At 42.1% G+C, this 18,274-nt stretch overlaps 1 protein-coding gene across 6 annotated transcripts in view; it reads left to right on the forward strand.

The window, feature by feature from the left end:
- LOC121620969 (BAH and coiled-coil domain-containing protein 1) overlaps positions 1-3,002 on the forward strand; it is a 61,457-nt gene extending 58,455 nt beyond the window's left edge. For all 6 annotated transcript variants that reach the window (XM_041957233.1, XM_041957232.1, XM_041957235.1 and 3 more), the window contains one exon: positions 60-3,002. In XM_041957233.1, the coding sequence (XP_041813167.1) occupies positions 60-269 (210 nt within the window). In that variant the 3' untranslated portion in view covers positions 270-3,002. The remainder of the gene's footprint in view (positions 1-59) is intronic.
- The last annotated feature ends 15,272 nt before the right edge of the window (positions 3,003-18,274 follow it).

The following is an 18,274-nucleotide window of genomic DNA, read 5'->3' on the forward strand; positions in this document are numbered from 1 at the left end:
CTTTCTTCATTGGTTCATACATATAATAATCCAACTAACCCTATCTTTTCCCTATTCAGCATGCCCTGTACCAGTCGTGTCATGAGGATGAGAATGACGTCCAGACTATCTCTCATAAGTGCCAGGTAGTGAGCAGAGAGGAGTATGAGTGTCTGACTCGAAATCAGAAGCCGAACAGTACCTCCCCAGACCTCTACTACCTGGCTGGGACGTATGACCCCACCACTGGTCAGTTGGTCACTGCTGAAGGGGTGTCTATTCTGTGCTGAACCTCCATGAGGACACTACTGAAGGACTCCTTTGGAGGAAGGATAAAAGTCCATGACTTTGCCTACAAGACCCTCCAGGCTTGGAAGACAACAAGTGTTCCTTGGGTATGCCTCAAGGACCCATGGACTAAATGTCAGCACCAAAGCAGTTCTGTCTGAGGTTACACACTGGAGTCTATTGGCATCTAACCTTTGTGGAAGTGAAGGGGATGTCGATAACTGGTTGATCCTTTCGAGAAGAATAGTAGTATGTCTGGGTCTTCCTGGGCAAATTCAATTAATGGCGTTTCAGTCGTCTAACTAATCTCTTTTTAATGGATCCATGTGATTGACAGCTTCATAACTGGTTTTAAGACTCATGCTTCCAGCTCCTATGACATGTCACCAAAGGAGAGCTGAGAGTGCATTTGACTGTGCAAAGTATCAAGAGGCTGAATAGTCTTTGTGGACCAATTCTTTCAAGGTAGCCTTACCTAAGGGAATGGAAAAGAAAGTGAGGCTGGGGATTCTCCCTAGACCTCTTCATTCCAGGGAAGTTAAAAACATGTAAAGGATGTAAAGTTGATGTCTGTAAATATTTTGAATTTTTCCCAATCAAGCCATACACTTCAGTACCTCTCACCTGTCTTAACTGTTCAGGTGTACATTGTACAGTTCAATTATTGTATTGTTGTCTGTTGTCTATATGTACATAAAAGCTATTTTATATAGGAGTTTATTGTATATATGAGATGTATCTTTCCATGTTTGCGATTGATTTATTTTTATATCGGTGTAGAATACATTACGTTGTGTTTCCTTTGCTTTGGGAAGTCAAGATTGGAGACGTTAGTGTTGCACTGCATATGCCCTGCTGAGACAGACAGAGACAGACAGAGCACAAACAAAGACAGAAGGATTTAGTCTATGACAGGACAAGACTTACTTTCTGAGAGAGAGGGGTCATCCTGTTTAAAAAATAGGTCAAGTGGCTTTTTGTAAAACTGTTCTGTTACTTCGCATTTTTGTTTTCCTGTTTTAAACACACCTTTTATTTATGTAACTCTCAGTTGGTCATCATCACAAGGCAGATCCCACTGGACTGCAATCACGGGTCAAAAATGATTTAAGATTAAGTAAATGAGTATACAATTTTGACACAATATTTGTGTGTGATGAGTGTCCTGGCATCACTATAATCATGTCCACACAAATCAATTTAGAACAATACTGGGTCTCTTAATGAAAATGTGCTAAATGTGCATTGCACCCATGAATGCATAGGTTCAGCACACTATGACCTAAAATACCAAAGTGTCTTTTAATATCTTTATTTCCTTTATTTAAATTTAACATATGTCAAGCACCTGTACTGAACTCAAATCAGAAATCACTGGTAACTTATAGAATACTTGTCCTCCACTATGTGCATATATATTGGCTTTGCATTGTGACAATGGTTTCTTGCACATGTACCTGCAGTTTTGTTTAGTGCAAACATATGCAGCAAAAGGCCACCTGGGAGTGTGATTATGAAGGTCAAGGTACTGACAAAGTAAGATGTGGAGTACTGACAATTTGTTGGAATTAGTCTATTTTAGTTTCATCAGCCATCTGTGTCTATTTTGTACAGTACACGCACATACTCAATGCTAACTGTGAAGGACAATCAGATTCACAAAGCAATGGACATAGAGTAGGTTCACTCAATCTGAAAATTACTTAAGTTTATTTAATTTGTGCCAAGTACATTTTGTCTATTTTTGTCTTGTTTGATATGCAATCCTGAGTATTCTTTGTTCACAAAGTTTTATTTTGTTCGCCAACATTTTATTTATTGTCAATGTTGCTGTTTGTTCATGCCAAGAGCGCTTTATGAGAATGTGACATTGTTTTTTCTTGGTGTGATGTCGCATTTGCATTTCCTAAATAAAACTGGTCTTGTAGAGGCCATCTAGTGAAAAGAAATAAAGCAACACTGGATTCTTCTCATCCACAAACCTCTGTGAATTAATTCTGTTATTCTGGCTGTGTCCCCTTCATCTTACTGCACCCGCCATCTTACTGCACCTGCCATTTCCCATCAACACATTTGGTAAATCTAGCATTTTGCACCTACTGCTATTTTCAAAACTTTGTTTTATCAAATTGTAAAATTGAGGTTGTCTCTGCTTTACACACAGAAATAGCAAAATCTTTACAGCAGTAAAATTTTACTGCAGTCACCAATTATAATGTGTGTGTGATTTGAATGTGCTGGAGTTAACGTGACTGTGGGTCACAAAAATAAACAGGGTGAGACATTTCAGAGGGTCTGAATGAAGTTTTGTAATGTGACTAAGATACTTCCTTTGAAAGAAAAAAAATACAATGTATTTTGTCATTTAAAGAGACAAAAAATTGATACCAAAGAGACAATTTTTCAAAACAGACTAACCCAGTCCACTTCCATTTGTACCCTTTTCCACAAATGTCTAAGGTAGATTTGTTGGTGTTGTAAAAGAAAGAAAAAAAAACAGGAAGTGCAAAAAGTTTACCTGTTAACACAAATGGAGCAAGTAGTTCAGACAGAGCACTTACGTCGCGTATGTCATCAGCTGATTAGTATCATTTGACTGGAACAATCAGGTGAGCCAACAAGTCAATAAGGCTTTTTTTTAATGACAAACATGATGATTTGTGCTGCTTTTGCTGGTTATACTGTTTATAACTACCTATATCACATGCCTGATTTCTCCCTTAACCATCCCCCAGCCTCCACCTGTTCTAGTTTCTTATTACTCAACACGGTGATGGCAGCTCTTGCCTTGTTGTGTTGCATTATGTATATCACATATCTCATTTATATGTGTGTGCTCGGCTCTGTTCTTTATACCCCTTAGGGAGTTTTAATGTGCTCCCCTTAGAATTTTGAGGCTACTTGGATTCATTTGTAAAGCACCACCAAGAACAAGGCACATTTTCTGCCAAATTCTTTTATTTGTTGCAATAAATCCTTTGATGTAAGTGTCTCTGGCTGAACTAAGTTTACGTGAGCTTTGAGTTCCTTAGTAAATAGAGACAGATCTGTCACAGCATCAAATAAAGCCTACTGGGTTTAGCTGCCAAGCTCTGTAAATATGATGTTGACTGATTCAGAGATAGATGTGAATTTTTGTGATTCATGATAAAATAAATTTGCCCATTTTCTTTTAAAATGAATTGGTTCTTTGTTGTGTATCTCTGAGAGGGTAGAAAACCAGTAGATGGGCCTAAACTAAAACTAAAACTACCACTTTGTCCCAAACCTCTCAACAAGCCTATCAGCATTCAGTGTGTCGATGTTTTCAAGATCTGTAAATGTGTAATTTCTGTATTTGTGCTGCATTTTTTACAAATAAATCTGTGGTATAGGATCAAAATTTTTAAAAATGAATAAATATCATAAACAAATGAAATATTTTATTCAAATTGAATGTTTGTTTCTATCAAAATAAAGGGACTCATAACATGCATTTTTTTCACATCTTGTACATGGAGGCTAGATGTAATGGAGGGCGCTCTCTAGTGGAACACCAACCACACTACATCACACATAACAAGCGTGTAGAACACCTTTTTTCTATTTTTTTTTAATCAAGGACACGCTGTAGTATTATTTAGGAGGTTTTGTAGCGTACAGTAGTGTACAAAACGCCAGCAGTAATGTGAACCCTTCTCACTTCAGTGCCTGGAGCGGCAGGTATATTCCCCTCTCCCACCACACCATCCATAACCTACAGCATCTGTCCACTTGCATACGTACTCATCAGCTTTGACAAAGCCAATCTCTGTAACCTGAATCAGTGAAATAACCACTGGCTAGGCCTGAAGGAGACACAATATGGGTCAGTGACCTTTCTCTGCAGGCCCAGGGGTCTTTTTGTCCTGCATAGAGGCCCTGCGCCACCACCCCTCCCCCCACTACCCAGACAGGGGCTAATGGGCACATCAGTCATCTCCAACAGTGGCCCAGTGAACACAAACAGCTCTGTTTACCACCACAACCTTTAGTGTTGACTATGGCCACTGCCCCGTGTCTGAGCCATGGCCCTTCCTGCATCAGCAGCATGGGGGTAGGAGAGACTCTCCTCACTACTGGAGCTGAAGACGGGGTTAAGAGTGGGAGTGTGGGGGTGTTAAGGTTATTCTCATGCTTTTAGAGGGTTTTGCTTCATTACTCTTCTATGCTGTGTCAAGACTCATCAGGGATCTAATACGGACAATTTGGGTGTACTTCAGATATTTTTGACAAATTATGCATTCTGAATTAAGCCAACCAAACACGATGTATCTATGGGAAGGATAAAGTCACTTAAATAGGTCAATGCCCCAACCTTTTTTTGCTCCTTTCCTCATTTTAAAGTCTATAACCTGGATTCTTTTACCTCTCACTCGACAGACTGGTCGGACTGCTGCACTTTTCTGTGCCTGTCTGGTTCAGCTCGCTCAGCATCCAGACTGTGTTGCTCAGTGTCAACAGGAGGAATGCTTTCCTGCACAAATATCTACACCTCATAAATGTCTCGCCCTCTGCTTGACCCTGTCTGGCCTCTGACTGTGAGGGGGTTGAACAGGGGACAGACAGGCCGGTGTGTGTATGTGTGTGTGCGTGTAGCAGTGGGGTTGAGGTGAGGTCTTGGGTCTTAACAAGGTGCTGGGAGAAGGGAGCAGGACAAACAGATCACTCAGATGCTGACTGCTTCTTCTTAAAGGGCACTAAAGCCCTGATCGTTCGTTTCTGAGCATATCAGCTATAGAGCAGTTACAGCAACTGTAGAGTAACCTCAACCGTACTGTAACAGAAGCTTTCAAGCAATTCCTCCATGGAGTGGAGCCAAAGTGCAGCCTCAGCGTGAAAAACATAGAACGTCTTTGATGTCTACATTTGGATTCATACAAATATTCAAGAGTGAGACTTGCATACGCAACCGCAAAAAGGAAAATTACAGGCAAGTTACGGAGCCTTTCAGTCGATCTGATGGTAAACAACATAATTTTGTTTAGTGATGGATTCCAGACTGAAACAACTTTAAGCGCATGAAACCTCCACAAGCAGAAAGTGTGTGCATGTTTACAGCGTGCATTACGGAAGGCTTTCGGAGGTGAGCTGAATGCTGAACCACCTGCTGTTTGCAAATACCTACACTTCCTCGTAGGGATATGCTGGACTAATGTGCTGCACAGATGCATATGCCAACACAGTCAACTCACGAACTGGTGGTGTGTGTTGCTTGCTGTGGCCCAGATCCAGCCATGCCACCCCTAATCCATTTCTCTGTTGCTCATTATTAGTGGCTTGTAAAGATTCTGTATCAGCTATGCTAAAAGAGCTTTTCACAGTATTACATGGGATTACTGTTGCTCCTCGCTACATATGTTGCTCGCAAACTCTGATGTAATATTGCCACCCTGTTTACATGGCGCTGACAAAATAACAAACGCGTGACTCATTATCAGCGGCCGCTCTCTTTGTGTTTGTGGGTTATGGTTGTGTCACATCCTCTTTTATCCAAAAATCATCCCTCTAACACTTTTCCATGTCTTTCCTTCTGTTGTGTTACGCAGCAGTAGTGTGTCCACAAAGCAATGAATGAGCGAAGAAAATGAAAAGAGAGGAAAAGTCAGCAGGTCCGTTTGAATATACAATTTCAAGAGCATGGTCCACTCGTGTGAATTCCCCACAAGAGTTGAGGTTTAGAGAAAGGGGAGTCAAAGCCACATGGTCTCAAACTATCTCAGATTCGTATCTGGCCCAAACTGCTCACTCTTAATGTATTTATCCAGCTTGGCAGCAATCACAGAATACCAAGTAATCAGGGGATGGATGCTGTTTGTAAATGGGTCTGAACCCAAAAGATCAAATCTTTCCCAGCTTCAATTTTGTGTCGCATGACCTAGCTGTGGAAAAAAGAAAAAAGACGAAGGGAGGTCAGCAGTAGCCAGCTGAGCCTGGTCTAACAGGTGTGGATGTCTTCCTGCTTTCCTCTTGTCGCGTTACAAAACCATACTGTGCCAACAGTAACTCTCACTGTCCAGAGTACTCTACTGTTCCAAGAAAAGTAGGAGAAGTTACAGCCTGTCATAAAAGGGGTCAGGCACCTTCTCGTACTATCCCATTTGTAAATGCAGGACAGCTGGAGAGGCTCTATAACTCATAAATAATAAAGACCCTTGGCCATCTTAGGAGGGAGATCAGCCCTGAGCTTAATTAATCAGTTGCACCCAAAATCAAATCTAATCAGGGCATTTGGTTGATAATTAACCCACAGAATAGTACTGATTTTTTCAAATTTGAGGAACTGGGTTAAGTAGGTATGGCAACTCTTCTAATTATCTGTCTCATCAAAATGAAAATATAGAGGTCAGGTACTGTATGGGAACTTGAGGCTGGAGTACAGCTACTGTTTAGTTCCTTCACAACACAACCCCCTTTCTTTCCACACCTTCCTGTGTAGTGGTGTTTGTGCATTCCTGTGTTGACAACCCCTCCATCTAGTTCTCTGGGGTGTTTACCCCCTTTCACGGTAGCAGGGAAGCGGCTCCCGCCATCCCATCTCTGTTTACATTGCTCTTCTCCTCTATTTACTCTGTGCTCTAGCGCCCTGGCGCACCGCGCTCCAAACAGCTGTTCCATTATGGAGAGAGCAGGCGCTTCAACCGCACAGTGCTGCCACACAGCTCCCTCTGACAGCCCACCATGGTTGCTACCATGATGACTGCCTGGCTCCGCTGGCACGCCTGCCATTGTTGCCATAAAGCTCAGTCTCCTTCAATGCCAGAGTGGCTTCTGGGCAGAGAGTCAGCCAGGGCAACTGTCAGAGATTGTCTTTAAACCGCAAGACAAATTTGCCAAGTTCAGCTTTTGATTAAGTGTCTCCGTATGGGATGCAGTTTTGTGGTGATTTAAACAAGCAGCAATCATATCCAGATGATCTAGAATAAACTGGTACAAACATCTTTACAATGAAACTGGGCTTTTATAGGATGTCATTACAAAACATACTGCATTATCATCATTTTGGCACATTTTCTGTAAATAAAATATCCCTATATACATACATACATACATGCACATATATATATATATATCCCACATGATATCATCCATAGGGCCATTATCCCTTGGAGCATGATGATCCCTCCTCTGAAATGCCTTGCCTGGCATGCTGTCAGCTAAAAGAAAGACTATTGTCTAACTGACTGCCTTAGGGTCACACTATACCATGAATCTCCAGTGAATTATTTTTACCCTTTGCATGTTCTTTTTCCTACTGGTGTGCACAGCTGGTGCTGAGTCAGGAGACAGGAAACCAGGGAGAAAGGCCACCAAGCATCCCCAGGCTCCCAGTGGACCGCTGCAGGGCCCTGTGGCTACAGGGACAGGAGACACTCCATTTATCACAATACAATAGCTTCTGCTTAGGGCCAGTGGAATATGGGCCTGTCTGGTTCTATATACTGTATGTTCCTTCATGTCTATACAAGTGCTAATATGTGAACTGGCATCCGTGTGCGTGTGTGTCTCTTCCTCTCAAGTTGTGTTTGTGTATGCATGATTAGAGGTGTTTCATTTAGTGTGACATACAGTGCCTTCTCAAATATAAAAGGATTAATGACGTCAGCAATACAGTAAGTTACACATTTAAAGACCTGCTACAATCGCCTCCTTCGAACGTACACTAATTCTGAGCTGCGTGATATGAATGACAAAATGGTAACAGTATTCGGTGCATAATCCATCATCCATGTCTCACACATGCTAGTACACCACTGATCAAAGGGCTTAAGATCCCCCTCCCTCTCACTACAAAGACCTTTTCTAATTTAATTTTTATGGGCTTTTTTTTATCAGATGGTGCACACAAAATATTGCTCCAATAATCACCTCACTGCAACTTCCTTGCATTTGTTGTATTCTCTTTCAGCTAATAGCATTCATATGGAGCAACAAATTAGTTTGAATTCACACAAACATGGATATTTGTGCAGAAAAGTCGCCAGTAAAATGTTTTTCATCAGACTGAAGAATGAGCTCTTGGTACATGTGTGTAACACGTAGGGCTGATCTACTGAGTTCTTGTGTGAAAGCTGCCTGATATAAAAAAAACAAAACAAAAACAAGAGAAGAAATTAGAAAGGGAGAGGAAAATCTCCCCTATCCTGGGATGCAGGTGAAAACAACTGATGCACTGTCGCACACTCACCGCAAACACACACTTACACTCACACTCACACACACACACACACACACACACACACACAGAGCCTCTTTCTCCTATCTGGCCTAGCTCTGTAGTAGCCTCACCCACGATGAAAAGGGATATCAGCGTGTATAATGGCACGAGTGGTGAGTGAGCGCATTAAAGAGAGAGACGTACAGAGAGAGAGAGAGAGACAGAGAGACAGAGCATGAACTCATGCATGCATGCCTGTGTGTGTGTATAAAAGTGCCAGTCATAGCAGGATATAAAAGAATTCTGCCCAGCTGCCAGGCCCCCAGCGCCGGTTGCCAGAGCCCTTAAACACATCCATGTCCTTCACTGGATGGCTCTCCTCTCCTCTCCTCCTCAAATATATCTAGCACTTTAAAAATATACAATCTGCTTAGATACTAGGCAGTCATAAGCTCCATGACTGGCACTTGGACATCTTATCAACATGAGTTGAAGCCCATGGGCAACTAAGCCAGGCTTTGATCAGACATTTTGGAGACATCTCTCATTTTCTTCAAACAAATCCATTGGGGCTGGTGTGCTAAATTCGAAACAAACTCAAAGCACAAAATGTACCTTGTGATGCGGGAAAACAGAGGCACCTCCATATACGGGCTGTTTAATAAAGAGGTGAGAGGCTGAAAAACAATCTGTATGTGCGAGGGAGGAAGTGAGGACAAAAAAAAGGTGAAAAGAAATCCTGTCAGAGAGAGGAGAGGGAAGAGCACAGCATGCACGGGCCATGCTATGAGATCAACTGACAAACATCTCTGCAACCTTGGCAGAGGCAAATCAGCATCCATCCCCTGAATGGCCTGTGACAGTTGTTATGTACAGAGACCCAATTTCACCTTATACCTTCTCTTGAATTTTAGCCCTGCCACCTGTCAGTGGGAGAGAAAGAGAAAGTGAATGAATGAAAGAAAGAGACAGAAAAGTCAGGCTCTGGGCCTGCTGCTGAACAGTAGGGGAGAAAGTGAAAGAAAAAGAGAAAGAGAAAGATGTAGACAAGAAAGAAAATGAAACCTAAATGGACCAATTCAGCTGGTGGAGCCACACAGAGAATTCACCTGAGGGCAGTCTCATGCCCTGTTTGTGTCTCCATGGAGACGAGCCTCCTGAGCGTGCGCCTCTGTACAGACTGACAGTAGTCCAGCTAGCAAGTCCTGCTATTGATTTCCACACAATTTCCCTGACCAGATCAGTGGAAAAAGCTAGCCTGTGGTCAACTCCTCTGCTGCAAAGCCAAACTGGTGCAGATATCTGCAGAAAGCTGCTGTGTATTCTCATCAGTGTTTAGATTAACTTGTAGACAGCAGTATTTTTAGTATTTAAGAGGCATTTCACATGTGTGCGTGCATTCTTTTACTCAGCTCTAACGTATAGCTCCCATCAGATCAGATAAAGTATTTTTTCAGCTGCTACCAGGCATTTGCTTGGGAAATCTCCAGCTTTGAATATATTAAGTTTTAAAGACTTCAACCAACTGGGCTAAAGACTTGATAACATCTTACAGTCTGGTGCCTTGAGATATAAATACATCTACAGTACAGGGCATATCTGTTTTGTATCCTGCATGGTTTCAAGCCCTCGGGCAAGGCTTCTCTGTCATCTCTGCCCACTCAGCTCCACTTCCCTTGCCATCCTGACCATAGGAACCAGATCAGAGGCTCAAGATGGCCTTTATCTGGGGCCTATTGGCCAGTGTCAGCTTACAGGCCCCACTCTGTACACACGGCACATTATGGAAGTTTTAATAGGTGATCAGAGCAGCTGTTGCCGGCACAGCGTTGATTTACTGTGGCTAAGAGAGGGCTTAATGACTATAGAGGCAGACAGCTCTTAACCCTTTGATGTTCGTTGGATAATGTAATAGGATCAGGTAGCCCCCTGGGAAAGCTGCATGTACGCTCATGCACTATCATAAGCACACACTAGCACAAACGCTTTTGGAATACAATTACACTGTCTAAAAGCTCCTTAATAAGAGAGTGCTAACCTCTTACTGTTATACAGTAGAAAAACAACATACGGGTTTGACTTGTGCCACTAGTCATGGCTTCTGACGCGCTTGTAACGTCCATGCATGAACACATAAACACACACGAAGAACACACATCGACACATAGCTGTGTTGCTTGCTGACAGGTGGTGCATGCTCGAGGAAATACAAGCTTACCCAGCACAAACAGCCCCAGTAGGCTTAGCACTTCAGCAGCGAGCAATTGGAGTACTTATGCCGAAGGAGGCACTATGCAGACCACGCAACATCCATCTTGAGGGTCAAAGGGCACAAATTCTGTTTGCACCTTGAAGACACCACGATCCTCTCTATTACAGTGTGTCTGAAATCACAGCTGGGCAAACAACAGGGACTGGCCGGGCCAAACAGCCATGAGATGGATTAAACATCTGATGACATATAGCTTTGTGAAAACAAGACTGAGTCTGCAGCCCTGCTGGTGGCTGTGAGGCTGTAGTTAGGCACAGCCGTGCTTTCAGCTAAATGTAAACGGCATGCTAACATGATTGCAGTGACAATGATTACATACTGATGCTATGCAGGTCTACTGTTTGCCACGATCACCGTAAACAGCAATTCAGCTTTTAGTGTTTAACGTCAAAAAGGAACCTTTTTTAAGACCCTTTCCATACATTGTAGGACGTCATCGCCACTTCTAGTCCTGACCAGTTAACATCAGCAACTAACATACAGCAGGGAATGTGTACTTTATTATAAATCGATTGTAAGCCGCTTTCCCCTGCTGCTTCTCTCCACTCTCTCTTTCGCTCCTCTCCCGCTTAGCTAAGTTTATCTCAACCAAACCAGAGTTAGTGCCGATTATTGGAACAGTGGAAAGTTGAACCAAGTGAGTTGGTGAGTTCTATTTTCTTTCTGTCGTGTTTGAATGAAGCATGTTTTGTGATGATAAAATTACTGATTCTGTGAATGGAGTCTGGTTGTTTTGGCAAGAGCTATATAACAGCTGTTTCTGGTTAAACAAAAATGATTTTACTCTAAAACAAAAGGGTGTATCTCTGTAGGGATCCTTTACACTACGTTTTCAGAATCTTAGAATAACAATCTGAGCCTGTCAGTGGCAAAAACAAACACTTTTTACTGGACAACCATTGACGGTGCACATACGGCCACAAGAATTACATTGCAGCTCACTGACGGGCTGATGGCTGCTCCACTCTCACTTGATGCTGAAAAAAAAAAGGCAAATAGTTGTCTCCATTTGTCATGTAGAAACAAAAACATGGGAAAATAGGGTCCATAATCAGATTATATGTGATCGGACTTTCTTCCATTTGTCCGATCTTTGGAATCTTGCATGACACGTGGACCAATTGGAAACCCTGCAACACAACATAATTTTCACTGATTGAAAATAAAATGTAGGTCAAGCTGAAATGAGCAAATAATTCAGCAACACTGTATTCCACATTATTTGTTTATTTTGAAATGTATAGGTAGGTAATTTTACATCAAAGCTACAATTATGGCCTGCTGACACACAGAGCAGAACACCTCACAGTTATTCCAAGAGATGGGCCTCAGCCATGGTTCAGACGCACTGCCCTCCAACCATTTGTCAAAAAACTTGGATTTCCCCATTAGCTTGGTAGTAGGTACCTTTGCATAACATTATCATGCAGCAGTCAGTGAGTGGTCAGTGAGCACCTTAACGGACGCATAGAACAGCCGAGGCTGATTGGAATGTGCTTTGTTTTGCAGGTATTTTGCTAAAAAACAACAACTGGATATAATCTAAATTTTGACCTGATCCTGACAGTAGAATGTCAGGGGATCACCTGAATTACCACAATTCATCCTTAGGGGGTCATAAATGCGTGTACCAAATTTCATGGAAATCCATCCAGCTAGCTTGGTGATAGCGAGAGCTTGCATGTCCACACACACACACATATATATGGAAGAGAAATACCACAAAAAACATTTGTATGCAGTAATCATTACCGTAACAACTGAAAATCTCAGCCAACCTACTGTTTTGAACCCCAACATAAACCTCCAGCCTGGGCCCCATTAACCCATCTAGGAATGATAGCTAAATTGTCCGCTTGCTCTCTGAGGCCAGCCAGGATGTAATCAAAAACAGACGGAATAATCAACAAAAATGCTCTCTATTCCGGTAAGGATGTCTCCCGAAAGCACATGAATTACATTGAAGCAGGCACTGGGACTGTGAATGATGTTGGGCTACCAGCACCAGCCAAGTCACTGTCTCCCAGTGCCAAGTGAGAGGATGCCAGGCACTTCCTGGTGTAAACAATCTACCCACAGACGGAGAAAGAGGGGAGGAAACCTCTGAATAAGAAACAACAGGAGACGTAGAGAAGACCCAGTTGCTCAATGAAAATTTCTCCAGTGAACAAATGTGCTCAATTTGTCAGACAAGCTACCGTAGTCTGTTTGTGTGTGTGTGAGTGTGTGTGTGTGTGCGCGCACTAGGACAAATGGCATCTCTCTGTGCAGATGAACACATAGCAAGTGCTCAGGGCTTATGGAGACAGACGTTGGATATACAGCTTGGCTGAGTTCACACTACATAATAAGGGCTTCCTCTCCTTTCTTCATCATTGTCTCTCCTCCCACACATTGTCCCCTCTATTCCAACTGCTGGTCTAAACTGCTGTCTTCTAGCCAGTTTCCTATGCACCAATATCGAACTCACAAGCCGCCATGAGTGGCGTCTAGTAGAAGTCTGACAAACAGGTGAAAATCTTGTGTTAATTTAAATACCAGTGATGATTCCTAAGGTTTTGCACTTGGAGTCTTTTTGGATAATTCCTCCTTTCTTAGCCCCTGGCTACTGCACTACAGGTTTTGCTGGGACGCCAAACAAACACGCTCCTCTGACCCTCTTAAAGGAACCTGGGACTAAGTGAAGCTTTTGAATTAGCATGGGAAGGGGTATAGTGCATAGACTGTATCGCCAGCTCACAGTATTTATGCACTTCTGTGTAAATCACTCTCTTTTACAGTCTCTGCGTGTGGGAATGCAGTAAAAAGTGAAGGAGGAGAAATGCAGTGTGACGTATGTCTGGCTCTTGCAGAATGGCAGAGCTTGTATATAAACCTCTGAGTGAACAGACCCAACATGTGGAGACGTTGAAACACATGTGTTCGCACATAAATTACCATGTATGCATGCACACGCACGCACAGGCGCAAACAGAAAACACACACAAGGGCAGTGAGCGTTAGCTCCGCATGCAAGCTCACATCCACCTAGACAATAGCTCACACACATACAAGCACATTTTCACAGACAGACACACATACCTGTCATTGCAATTCACATGATCATTCTCTTTATATGAAAGAGACAGGGAATTGTCAGAGTGGCAGAAGCTGAGGCCTCATATTTGCCCTGCTGTCAGAGCCAGTGAGCAAAGGATGACATTAACATGAGCGCTCCTGTCCCTTAAAGCTCACCCTGTCTGCATCGAAACGAGAGCCCGGTCTGCACACGGCCGTACTCAGTGCCCAGCAGTCTGCAGTTTAATCAGTGCTCTTCTTTGCTTACCTATTTACAGGTTGCTTTCCTTGAGAGTTGAGCTATCTTGGTCAATAATGTATTGCACTGACAACGGTGTAACCTCCAATGAAGTTATACCACCTTCTCTCTCTGCATGACCAGCTCTGTCTTCACTCCTTGGAAAATGAGCGAGGGGGGGTGAGGGGGGTGGTTTAACAAGTTTGGCTCACTCTAAAAACAAATGACAGCCTACAAAACAAATGTGGCATTACAACTGAGTATTAAAAGGCTTGACATTTACCAAGGCTCATTTATATGGCTGCCCATACTTAGCTCATTGGCAGCCCCCATTACACTGGGTAGAGCAGGAGGCTGGGAAGGGTTGGGGCTGGGCAAACACAGTGGGGTGAGCCTTTAACGGCCTGTGTGAGGATCGTCCTGTAGATGAATGAACACCTGGATTAATGGGGTCAGTGAGCACCAAGCTGCTGAGGAAGGAGAATCCCAGCCAAGGCAGCCATTTTATATTTTACTTTTACTGCATGTCTCATGGACTGTTTTCCTCTGCTGGTTTTAGAGGGGGCAGCAGGAGGGTCCCACGGGGGCAGGAGAGAGCAAAGAAAGGACATTTTTTGGACCTGTGTACTGTATACAGGACACGAGCAGTGGGGGTGTTAGCTCTATAGTTATGGTTTCACTTCAAGGACACGACCCCAGAAGAGAAACTGCAATAGGTTTATACTGATTTACAATGATTTGAATAAATTACAAAAAAACAGAAATTTTAAAAGTATTGAATTTGTCAGAAGCTCACCTGAATTGTGCATGGTTTCTGATTATATTTCATTGTGAAAAGATGTACTGTGTACCGAAAGTGTCATTTTTCTTACTACATTTGCACCTTGGTTATTTGTGAGGTAGTTGGGCTCGATTTACTATTGTCAACCTTCACTGTTCTCTAGCTAACAGGGAGGGTGCTGGCCCTTTAAATGGTGCTCTGAGTGCTTGGCAGGCTAATAGATGCAGTAAAGGTGCTATTGGATGGCAACCTGAAAAATGGTCTTATCTGAAAAGGTCCAGGACAGTTATAAATGAAATAATCGCGCTCGACACATTAATCCATGTTCATGCCCTGGGGGGAGACCTAAGCTCACCATTTGATCTGTGTGTGAGTGCATGTATACAGTATGCTTACGTGCGTGCACATGCATGTCTCTGCGTACTCGCAAGTAACCAACCCCTCTCACTCATTTTTTTCCCCGCTTTTTCGCCTCCTTCAATCATTTTCTTTTAGAGCTAACAGCAAAGGTTTTATTATTCTTTCTGACTTGTTTTTAACTGGGAAATCCAGCAGGGGATGTGGCATAGGGGAAGAGAAGGAGGAGTGAGAAACAGTGGAAGAAGAGAGAGAAAGATACTAAGACAGGAAGGCAAGTGAGGAAGATAGAGAGGGAGGGAAATTAAAGACATTTAAGTCACAATATGCAATTTGGCATGGCCACTGGACCACCACGGTTTAAATGACGTACAGTTATAGCTCAAAAGGTTCCTGGAGAGCCAGGCAACCCAGACGTGCGAGGGAGAAGGGGCATCTGAAGGACAGACGAAAGACTGTCCTCATTTGTTGCATATTAATTCCATCATCAGAGACTCATGGCCTATCAGCGACACTACGTCCTCTTAACACCTTGGTTCTTTTCGGATTCGTGTTTGCAAGAAGAAGCAGGAATGGGCAGCTGATTATAGAGCTCAAAACCAGTTCATCAAATCACACCTGCAACACATAAATCTGTTTATATATTTCTTACAACTCTTAAATAACACTTTCCATCCGTATCATTCTATTTGGGACCCAAACAGCTTGCACAAACATGTTTTACAGTGGCACAACTTGGTGCTGCTTGGCCATCTTTCCTAATTCTGATTATTTTGCTATGATTTAACACACTTTTATCTCAAATATAAATGACACTCAAACAGCAATTTATAAAAGGCTGCAAAACTACTGATTATTTATTTGCCCCTGTTCTAACAGTCTATTATTTATCAATAAAGAAAATTGCTCAGGTGACTTCAGACTGATAGATAAGCATGTGAATTGGTTGACTGAGTTACTGTCCTATCCAGAAAGAGAAAAGGACAACATGAGGTGATTCTCTCCTATACACCCTCAGAAATCAATTTGCTGCACTGTGTCATGAATCAATTCAGCTTTTGCTTTGTGTTCACCCAGCCGAGCAACTATTTTCTATTAGGAAGCTTGTGAGAAAATGAGTGACATTCTTCTCATGAAATGTTTCTCATTTCACAGCACAACCCAGTGAACACAGGAATCCAAATTTGTAAGAGAAAACACGTTACAATCTGTAGTAAACACTGCCATCTACTGGACATGAATCGACTGTGCCAGCCATAGAAGCATGGCGCACATATGCACAGAATTGCAAAGATAATTGAAAGCTGGACCGTGTCCCAAAATAGATAATTAGGTGTTATATTTGACATCCAAAAACAAATATCATTCACATAGGGACTTATAATGTGTTTGTACTAATTAATTACAGTATTGACTGTGATCTCACTTGTGAATTGTATTTTTCAGTCTTCTCTGGTAAACAAAATTCCCATGACTGACAAATTAAGTGGTACTCAAATTAGTGTTGCATTTCCAGAAAGGTAGGGGTCTTCTAAGAGACATATTTAAAAAGAAAAAAACAAGTTCAAACAACATCATTCCAACCAGATGTTGAGAGATCCTGACTTTTATTTCATAGTATGGGTCAAGCTTCACAAAGACTGGATCTAAAACAGATATGTAACTCTATACTGTCCTTTGTCAGACTCTTCCTGCTGTGGTCATGTCTTCCAAATTCAAAGTGATTTCTGTCTGTGGTCTCCAAACCAAACCAAAACCAAGATTACTCAAGTGATGTGATACATCTGATAGCTCATTTAGTCTTTGCAAATATTTTAATAAGCATGAACTGCTATGTCATATGTTACAGTTACATAATACTATTTGATACAATTATCAATACTTAAATGCCACAATCTCACAATGGGAATAAAAAAAAAAACTACAAAATGTACAAACACCAGCAAGACGGCACAGTATTATATTCATTTACCATTAATTGTAAACCGCTATTGTGCAATGGTACAAGGCAATGCTGCCACCCAGTGAGTACAAGGTGAAAACACATGAAAAATAATGCATACTTATGTTTTTTGTTTGTTTTTTTTAATCACACAAATTGAGGCAAGCCAGAATGGACCAAGTTTGAAGAATGAGATTCTGATTACAGACTACTGAGAGTTTATTATTGGAGTACATTACTGTTTGTTGGTTGAAGTTTTCAGAGACAAGACTTTTCTCAAAAGTGACAAGACTTGAAATTATTACTTTTGGCTTACAAAACACAAAAAACAGAAATATGTTACCACACAAGATAATATTGTTGTTTCAGATGACAATTAAGAGTCAACAGAATCTTACCTAAAGGGTCCTATAAAACAGATGAGAAGTTAGAAGTGCAAAATTGTTGGCTACTTCCACTGATCCAACACTGACCACACAGCTCGCTGGAAGCAAATATAATCCAATGCAACCTGCAATAAACTTACAACTGTACTGCGCTGAGTTAGTTCTGTAGGTCAAGATCATGATGCTGACAATGAGGTTGTGATCAAACACTGTACAACATCTGAACGACATCTGAATTGGAGGGCTGCATCCCACAATTGTTTTAACTTTCTGAAACTGACTGACGAACAGCCACAATCACACCACACAGCCATTGGACAGGTGTGCAGAGGAAAGAAAGACACAGTTTAAACTTTTTAAGCTCTCTTTTTGACTCTTCACTACTTTTGTTGCTTTTCATTGTGCCACTATTGTGTCTCAACCCTCTCTATAGCCTCTTTCACACAGTTGCCAGTAAATTCCTAGGATAACGTTTAAGGTACTGTTCGAGATTTTCACTATTCACACATGCTGCTGCATTCAGGAACATTTCCGTCTTGCACCTTTTCACACATGCCATGGGGATGCTGAAATAGAGGGGGCAAGGGAAAGTCCAGCAGATGGTGGCAATGCAAAATTTGTGGATGCCAAAGACAACAAAAGTCAACAGAAGCAGAAGAAGATGGGGCAAGGCTGGATGTACATGTACCTGGTGGAAGATGCTTTTATCATTTTCAGGAACATGGCAGATGAGGAGCTGCAGCGTTCTTCCAGAGTTCTGGTATTGTTCTGTATTGTGTTTTATCATGATCTGCTTGA

Source organism: Chelmon rostratus, chromosome 17 (assembly GCF_017976325.1).
Source record: "Chelmon rostratus isolate fCheRos1 chromosome 17, fCheRos1.pri, whole genome shotgun sequence".
NCBI classification, from domain to species: Eukaryota; Metazoa; Chordata; class Actinopteri; order Chaetodontiformes; family Chaetodontidae; genus Chelmon; species Chelmon rostratus.